The sequence below is a fragment of the Terrapene carolina genome, unplaced genomic scaffold, assembly GCF_002925995.2.
Source record: "Terrapene carolina triunguis isolate 2854851 unplaced genomic scaffold, T_m_triunguis-2.0 Scaffold88, whole genome shotgun sequence".
In the NCBI taxonomy this organism is placed as follows: Eukaryota; Metazoa; Chordata; order Testudines; family Emydidae; genus Terrapene; species Terrapene triunguis.
Window position 1 is genome coordinate 51295401 of NW_020664439.1, and position 9585 is coordinate 51304985.

At 44.8% G+C, this 9585-nt stretch overlaps 1 protein-coding gene across 13 annotated transcripts in view; it reads left to right on the forward strand.

Annotated features, from left to right (window-relative positions):
* DLG1 (discs large MAGUK scaffold protein 1) overlaps nucleotides 1-9585 on the forward strand; it is a 371668-nt gene that overhangs the window by 348999 nt on the left and 13084 nt on the right. For all 13 annotated transcript variants that reach the window (XM_026650152.2, XM_026650157.2, XM_026650147.2 and 10 more), the window contains 3 exons: nucleotides 2482-2583; nucleotides 2865-3037; nucleotides 5706-5815. In XM_026650152.2, coding sequence (XP_026505937.1) covers nucleotides 2482-2583; nucleotides 2865-3037; nucleotides 5706-5815 — 385 coding nt within the window. The remainder of the gene's footprint in view (nucleotides 1-2481; nucleotides 2584-2864; nucleotides 3038-5705; nucleotides 5816-9585) is intronic.

Below are 9585 nucleotides of genomic sequence, written 5' to 3' on the forward strand. Positions count from 1 at the left end.
GTCTACACTACAGCGGACTTCCGACCTAAGATACGCAACTTCAGCTACGTGAATACCGTAGCTGAAGTTGCGTATTTTAGGTCGGCTTACCTGGCGGTGAGGACGCGGGAAAGTCGACCGCTGCCGCCGACTCCGCTACCGCCTCTTGTCGAGGTGGATTTCCGGAGTCGACGGTAGAGCCATCAGGGATCGATTTTACCGCGTCCTCACGAGACGCGGTAAGTCGATCCCCGATAAACCGATTGCTACCCGCCGGATCGGCGGGTAGTGAAGACGTAGCCGGAAATATCCCTAGCAAGCCAGTTTGCCTATGCACCTATGCTTTGCTTTCTCTCTCCGAGGGCTCTGAGGGCATTGCCAGCAATTACAAGTTACTACACAGCTCTTTCTAAGCAAGAATCTTTATTCTTAGGGTAAAATCATTAGGGAGAAATTAAAAAAAAAAAAAAAAAAAGGAAGTTCTGATACACATGCTAAACGCTTACAAGAGGTTACCCATTTCTCTTATAGGGCCCTAATAGGCCAAAGTCTTTCCAAGCCTTCCGCAGGAGTTGGGGGCCCTTAGACAAGAGGGGTCCTGTCCATTTGCTGTATCAGAAAGAAGGCACTGAGTCAGTTTAAATCTGGCTTTAAATCAAAAGCCCTTTCTTTATCTGATGGTGTCTGCAAAATCCAGTTTGAACCGGTGTATGCAAGCCTCCTCTGGGAATGGTACCTCTCTGGAGGTATTTAAGACCTAAGTGATTCACCTTAATCACCTCACACTGGTCATAGTTCCTGGTAGAGCTGTGGCAACTCTCCCCACCACCCCAGAATTGCGTACATAAACCGTTCATACACGTAATACAATTTGGTCCCCAAAGATATTGCATGCAGATGCAAAATCTATCAGACTCAGCATCCTGCAGATCCCATTGTTCTCAGAATAGCAAGTCTGAAAACATAGCAACTATATTTAGATTCATAAATATAGCTGTTGGATGATGAGCTCTTTTGAAAATCTTGCCCTTTAACACGTAAATAAGTGATCGGTTTTTCCAAGCTGTGGAGCACTCAGCAGCTCACGTTGACTTCAATATAGATTTACTCCTGAGGGCATTCTGTGCCAAAAAAATTAAAAATTCTACGCATGATATTTTAAAATTCTGCTAGTTTTATTTGTTAATAAAAATAACCCTGCAGCTCCCCCATCCCCAGGACTTGGATTCAGCGGTGAGGCTTCACCCGACCCCGACACAGCACAAGGCCTGGGCTTGCCCCAGAAACACCCTGGGGCTCTGCGCCAGACGCACCAGGTGTGGAGCACACAGGCTCAACCAGGCAGGACCAAGTGTGGAGGGGCTCAGTGTGGGGGGATCCAGGTGTGGGGTGAGAGGATTCTGTGTGGGACAATCTGGGTGCAGGCAGCTGAGTGCAGGGTCTAGGTGTGGGCGGATCTGGATGCACAGAGGCTCATTAGGGGGGTTCCAGGTGCAGGGGCAATGGGACTCTGCAGTGGCTTCCAGGTGAAGGTGGTTGAGGAGCAGCATGGGGTCTGGGTGCTGGGGAAGTGGGGCTTGGTGGGGTGGGGGTCTGGGTGCAGCTGTTTGGGTTCAGTGGTTTGGAGTTCTGCATGTGGGGGTGCAGGGTGGGGCTCATCAGGGTGGGGGGTTCGGTGCAGGGAGATCAGCGGGGGGTGGTCTGGGCACTGGGGTGGGGATTGGGTGGCAGGGGATGTGGGTGCAGGGGGGCTCTTGATGTAGGGGTTGAGGTTCAGTGGGGTGGCATTTGGGTATGGAGGGCTGGGGGGTTCTGGATGTGCCGGGTGAGGCTTGGCAAGGGTGTCTGGGTATTGGAAGTCCAGATGCATGGGGGTTGGGTGGATGGGGAAGCAGCTCCCTGTACAGAGACCCCTCCCCCCACAGCTGAGACGTGATGGGGGCAGGAAGCAAGGGAGGATGCTGAGCTTCCTGCAGCTGGGAGAGGTTTCTGTGGGTGGGTCTGACACAGCCCAAGCAATTCCTTGCAGGGGAAGAGGAAGTTCTCTCCTGCCTCCAGCCCAGCTGGGACTAGTAGCTGATCCCAGCTCAGGGTAGGAGCCACTGGCTGGGGTGTCCCCAACCCAGCGGTGATTTATCTGTCTGCCGGCTGCCTGAAACGATGTACCTGCGCTGCTAGGGAGTGGTGCATGACTGTTCTTGCAGCTTCCCTTTGCTACCCTGTCAGAAAGTCATTTTTCTGTGTGGAAGCAAAGAAATCTGCGGAGGACATGAATTCTGTGCACACACAGTGACACAGAATTCCCCCAGGAGTATAGATTGGCCTACAACCTTCAATAATGTCTCCCACCAGGAATAAATGTTGTCTGTTTTAACTGTATCTTAATGGTATAATATAACTAATCTATAATCACAATTATAATAAAGCTTATTTTGGTGAAATTTGAAGGTGTTTTAATGATTGGACTATAATGAAGAAATATTATCAATTTATCTTTGACAGTCAATTACACTCGGCCAGTGATTGTTTTGGGACCCATGAAAGACAGAATAAATGATGATTTAATCTCAGAATTTCCAGACAAATTTGGATCATGTGTTCCACGTAAGTCCCAGCAAATACCATAGTGAATTTAATCAAATAAGTGCTGTCAAAGTCCTTCTGTGACCTCTCTGTGTTGAGCTCAATAATTTTTATATTGTGACGTGTTTACCTCCTAAAATTATTTAAGTGTTAAATTTGTATCCATTTCTCATTTAACAATTTTACACTATAAATGGAAGACATTCTCTGGAAATATTTACTTCCAGGTATTGTAAAAAACATTTAATTTGTGGTAAAAGTTGTAGTTTTCTGCTTAAAGAGCTCTTTACTTATCTTTAAAGATACTACCAGACCAAAACGAGATTATGAGGTGGATGGCCGGGATTACCACTTTGTCACCTCTCGAGAGCAAATGGAGAAGGATATTCAGGATCACAAATTCATTGAGGCTGGCCAGTACAACAATCACCTTTATGGAACAAGTGTCCAGTCAGTGCGGGAAGTAGCAGAAAAGGTAAATCTAGTGCCAGTGGGTGACTTCCATTTTTTGAATTGATATTTTTAAGTTTCACAGCTATATGGGTAGGTCCTCATTTATATACCATGCTCCTCTGAACATGCATAATAAATAGCATAAATACTTAGAATTATAAACAGAGAATAGGAATACTATAATTTATATATATATTATATATATATATATACACAACCAATTCTATCCACTATTTTAATACTATCATGTAGCGAAAAACCTTGTTCCTTCACACACAAAAATCTATTTTCTCTAGCAAGGATTTAACAGAGTGATATAGTGACATCTCATATTATTAAGACCTTGTCTATTCACAAACAAAAAGTGCATTTAGTTACAGTTAAAGTTACATCAGGACACACCTCATCCACCCAAAACCTTAAAAGAATGGAAATAAGAAGTTAAAGGGAAAGACCCCTGCATTCCTTTCAATGTTCATATTGCCTACAGTGCTATCAGTAACACACTCCCAACACTTCGTAATCCATCTCTAATAAATACCAAAAAGCAACACGTACTCCATCTTCTGCAAACTTGCATTCTGCAAGTTTGGTTGATAAAGGTAACTGCAGAGATGTAATATACTTAGAGTTTTGAAAGGCACTTGACTTAGTACCGCATGACATTCTGATTAAAAACTTAAGCACTATACAATTTTAATAAAGTCCACAGTAACTGGATTAAGAACTAGCTGACAGATTTCAAAAAATAGTAGTCAGAGGGCAGCTGTCATCGAATGAAGGTGTTCCTGGTGGAATTCCACAGAGATTGGTGATAGGCCTGACATTATTCAATATTTTTCACTGCAAATAAATATAAAATCAATGCAGATAAAATTTGCAGATGATACAGAGACTGATAGAATGGTAAATAATGATGAAGACATGGCAGTAATATTCAGCATGGGGGGAGGAGGGATAGCTCAGTGCTTTGAGCATTGGCCTGCTAAACCCAGGGTTGTGAGTTCAATCTTTGAGGGGGCCATTTAGGGTTCTGGGGTAAAAAAACTGTCTGGGGATTAGTCCTGCTTTGAGCAGGGGGTTGGACTAGATGACCTCCAGATATTCTATGATTCTAAGTGCTTTGTAACCTGCATCCATGCAAACAAAATGCATTTTAATACAGCCAAATGCATGAAAAGGATTTAGGGATAATAGTAAACAAACAACTCAACATAAGCTTCCAATACAATGCTGTAGCAAAACAAGCTAGTCCGATCTTTGGCTATATAAATACGGGAGCATTGTGAGCAAGAGTAGGGAAGTGATTTCACCTCTGTATACAGAATAGGAGAGATCAGTACTGCAGTACTGCATACAGTTCTGGTGTCCACATTCTAAAAAGGATGCTGAAAAATTTGAGAGTGTACAGAAAGAAAACACAAAAATTATTCAGGAGCTGCAAAAAAGCCTTACTGTGTGAGATTTAAAGGGCTACATTTGTTTAGCTAATGCAAAAGAAAATTGAGAGGTGACTTGATTAGTGTATTAATACCTTCATGGGGAGAAAATAGCAGGTACTAAAGGGCTATTTAATCTAGTGGAGAAAAGTATAACAAGAATTAATGACTGGAAATTGAAGACAAATTCAGATTAGAAATAAGGCACAAATTTTAACAGTGAAGGTGATTACATTTTTCAGAGTAGCAGCCGTGTTAGTCTGTATCCGCAAAAAGAACAGGAGTACTTGTGGCATCTTAGGCCTGGTCTACACTAACCCCCCAAGTCGAAGTAAGGTACGCAACTTCAGCTACGTGAATAACGTAGCTGAAGTCGACATACCTTACTTCGAATTTACCGCGGTTCAGACGCAGTCCACACGCGGCAGGCAGGCTCTCCCGTCGACTCCGCGGTACTCCTCTCGTTGAGCTGGAGTACCGCAGTCGACGGCAAGCACTTCCTGGTTCGATTTATCGCGTCCAGACCAGACGCGATAAATCGAACCAGGAAGTTCGATTTCCAGCCGCCGAACTAGCGGCTAAGTATAGACCAGCCCTTAGAGACTAACAAATTTATTTGAGCATAAGCTTTCATTGGATTACATTGGAGCAAACTTCCCTGAAATAGAGGGAGAAAGGTGGGTGACACCTGTGGAGTTTGTGGGAGGAATGGATGAATGCAAGAAGCACCTGATATGTGCCATTCACTAAGCCTAGTATGCTTAGAAGGAACAAAATGTGCAATCCCCTAGTACATTTAAAACTGAGAGAAGAAAATCCCCAACCAATATTAAAAGGCAGGGTAATTTCTTGAAATACTGACACTGCATTACATATGTGACAGATATGTGAAAAATAGGGCATTGTACAGGCCAGTGTCACTTCCAGTTATAAAACAAAGTATTATCAATCCATATTAATTAGGACTAGTTAAGGCCAACACAACTCTAAAGGCTGGAGTTTTGATTGGAATAATACCTTATCCTTAGATATAATTTTTTTAATCAGTGGATACTACTGAAATAAATTTGGCTGCAACTGGAAACTCCTAGGGTGATGAAATCCTGATTCCATTGATGTCAATGGGAAAAACTCCCACTGATTTAATTGGGGCCAGACTTTCACTTCTAAATTGCATGTAATATGCATGTGTGTAACTTGACAACTTTACTCTTTTCCCTCTTCTCCCCCCCGCCCCTCCCTCCGCTTTAGGGGAAACACTGCATTCTTGATGTCTCTGGCAATGCGATCAAGAGGTTGCAGATAGCCCAGCTGTACCCAATCTCCATTTTTATTAAACCCAAATCAGTGGAAAACATCATGTGAGTAAAAACAATGTAGCTGAAGCTCAATTGTTTCAAAGACGGTGAAGGTTTTAAAAAAAAATAGCTATGAATATTTGAAAGATAATATAAAACCCACTTTTAAAAAATGTAATTGTTTTGTGTATGTAACTTTCTACATTGAATTCCCAAGGAGACTTTTAAGGCTGGGTGGTTCTTCGATTCCTGGTTCCTATATGTATTCCACAGATGGGTACTCATGCTTGCCATCCACCAGAGACTGGAAATTCTAACAAGCCGCATCCGTTGGCCCAAACATGCACAGTAGTTCTCCTCGTGCTCCAGACTGAGGGCATAGGCGCCAGTGCAAGCCAAATCCTCCCCAGTTCCTCCTTACAGCTGCATAACCTGAGTCAGAATCCCTGTGTCCACAGATTTCTCCAGTTTTCTCTTTATAGCCTATAAATAGATATAGTAAATAGTTTTACTTAATATAGTATAGTTAGTATAATTCTTTCCCCATACTGGGGAGTCCCTCCCCAAGGTCTGGGACTACACCCAGTGTCCTGGGTTTCAGGAAGTGTCTCTCTTGCCCTTGCTCCTTCACCATGAGCAGCGAACACCAAAGCTGCCTCTACCATTTGGGTATCTACAAAGTGCAGCATCAGTCGGTCATTTCCTCCGTGAACATGCAAATCTCGTGAGCTTCAACTGAGGAAACACTTTATGGAAAAGGCTGAGACCACACTCTGATGCGGGGTAGAATGCTTATACTCTACATTGGCTCCAAGAGATAAACAGCACCTCTCCAAGCACAAGCTTGCGAGCGGAGACTACTGCTGCTAAGCCGAAGGACTCCTCATGCAATGCTTCCAGTGAAAGTAGGCTGCACTCTCACAGTCACAAGGACAGACCTCCATCCAGATCTGTTCATAAAAGATGAGATCCCTCCCTGAGCTGGTCAGGTGAGCCTTCGCATGTAGACCCTAAGGGCTCAGGAACACTGAAAACCCCCAGTCAGGAGGGGAAAGTGCAAAAGAAAAAGGATCCATCGGTGGCTCCGACTCCTAAGCACAAGGACTGACATCTGCTGGCTCCATCGAAAAGCGCAGGACTTGACTCTTTGGCGGTACTGGCCCATCCCTCAAAGGACCACCCAACTGCAATCTTTTGGGACACATCAGAACTGTCGGTCTCGTTCGTCAGAACACCCCAAACACCAGAATGTATAGACACTTACACTTCCCTGGAGGATAGATTTCTCCCTTTCCCCCAGTCACCCTCTTCTCTAGCCCGATCCTTCCAGGGACATTGCCACACTGGAGGATGAGACTACTTCAGTGAGACAGGAACCATCTTTTCTTCTTTGAGTAGTGTATCTAGGGGTGCTCCACTTTAGTCCCTTCATGTGCGCATGCACTTCTCAAGCCCTTGATTAGAGATTTTCTGTTAGCAGAATCAATTTGGCCCATAAATGTGTCCTGTACCTCCTTGTGCCGCACACCACCTAAGAACCCAGACTCGCAGACTTTATAGGCCTGCACAGGTGAACTGCCCTTAGTGCCTTCTCAACCCCTCAGCCTGAGATGGAACCCTAGTGTGTCTGCCTTGAGCATGCCTTGGCTAATTTCTTGTTTATAGTTTAGTACTAGTGAGTATGAGATAGTTGTTAGCTAGCTAGTTAGTAGATAAGTACTGAGAGGATTAACTTTGTTCCTCTCCACACCCCACTCACTGGGCTCTATCCTCATGGGGAAGCTTGTCTTTAAAGTTTGCGAGTGTGGAGTAATTGTTATCATATTTTGCTAACAAGGCCTGATAGTGACACAGAATTGCAGGGCTACAGAGGAAAAAAAAAGAAAAAAATCCTTTTTTCCCCAAAAGTTCCAACCTCATTGAACCCTTGTCAGGTGGAGTGGTCTTCTGATGTTGTGACCTTTTTCTCTCCATCGCTGCTTGTACCACCAGGAAGTTGAATGCTGGAGAGAGAAAAGAAATTTGGCTCCCATGGTGGGGATGAAATGTTGTCTCTCAACCCTTTGTGTATGGTGGTGCAAGAGGCTGGGGTATACCAGACCACTCTAGCTGGCTCCAAGATGAACTCATTAACTGAGAGTGCCACCTTGGTAGGACCTATAGGCTGCAGAATATCCAGGAGTCAGTGTTGTGGGTCCTGGACCTTCACTAATGAGATCTCAAGGTCATTGGCTGTCTTCTGCAGCAGCTCCTGGTACTGTCTCTGGTCGCCTGGTGGAGATGATGAGGATAGAGTGACTGCTTCATCTGGAGATGAGGATGAGATTCCTGTTAGTACCATCAGTGCCTGAGGATGCAGATCAACATCCTCCTCCTTGTATTTTGATGGATCCAATGGATGCTGAGTAGGCAAGGTATGGTGTGACTCAAAAATGGACTCGTGGCATCTGCAATAGGAGTCCCATAAGCCGCTGAGGGGAGTCCATGGCATTGGGTACAAGTGGTCCCCTGGAGGTAGCGAAGAGGTCCCACCTCTGGAAGTCACCAGTTTTGGAAAATATACCATGGAGAAACTGAGACTCCAGTTCCCATTCACTGTCCTGGGAGAAATGCCTGCTGGTACTATAGGCTGTGGTGTGGTGTTCTGAACACTATTGAGATAAATGGCTGAAATTTGGATCTGTTGGGCTATACTCTGTGCACAGAAGCAATAGGGAGCTCTGTGCTCCTCCTTTTTTGTTGATCTAGAAAATGGAGGCCACGTTGTCTATCATGGTCCTGATTGATTTTCCCCTGATGAGGGGTAGAAAATGAAGACAAGCATTCCAGACTTCCCTGAGTTCCAACAGGTTCATGTGGAGAGGGGTTTCCTGAGGTGACCATCTACCCTGACCTGTGAGGGTATGGAGGTAAGCTCCCCAACCCAATGGGGTGCATCTGTTGTCACAGTTATTGCTAGAGTTGGGTGAACAAAAGGAATGCCTGCACCAATGTTGAGTTGATTTTTCCATCAGTCAAGGGAGTTCTTTATGTGAAGGGGAACTGTGGGTGTATGGCTATATGGATATAAGCCATATGTGGATATAATCTTGTAGGTGTAGGGCCAAAAACCAATCTCCTACCTCTACTGAAAGGATTATAGCTGCCAGAGTGTCCATCCTGAACTTTTGAGACTTTACAAATTTGTTTAGTAGCCTTAGATCCTCCATCCTTCTTTGGCACAAGGAAATACCTCAAATAGAACCCCTTTCCTTTGTGAGTAGCTGGGACTGGCTCTATCACTCCTAATCAAAGGAACGAGTGTATTTCTTGTCTCAGTAAAAGCTAATGAAAGGGCTCCCTGGAGAGGGTCAGGGAAAGGAGAGAGAGACCTAAAGTGAATGGTGTAGCCTGATGTTAAGACCTCTGTGATCCACTTGTATGTAGTGATCTGCCTCCAAGCATCTTGGAAATGGGAAAGGCCGTCTCAAAAAGGGTGGAATCCAATTTCAGTCATTCATCAAGAAAGGCAAGATAGTGTCAGAAACATCCTTACAAGCTGTTGTTGATGCAGCAGCAGACACAACATGTTAAAAGCTTAGCCACTGGCATAGCTATGAGTTGTGAATCTTGGCTTCACCCTTTGGGGTTCCCCAGGGAGGTCAAGATCATCATACAGGACCTACCTTTTGACAAGTCAAATTTGTTTATCAAGAAAACAGATGAGGCCTGTAACAGGAGCGGACTCACCCCTGCGGCGCCTCCTGCTGGTCTCTCAGGGAATTAGCTCAACCCAGCCTCCGGAGCGCCCTCTGCAGGCCGGTGATCTGCCTTGCTCTCTACTTCTGGGCCCC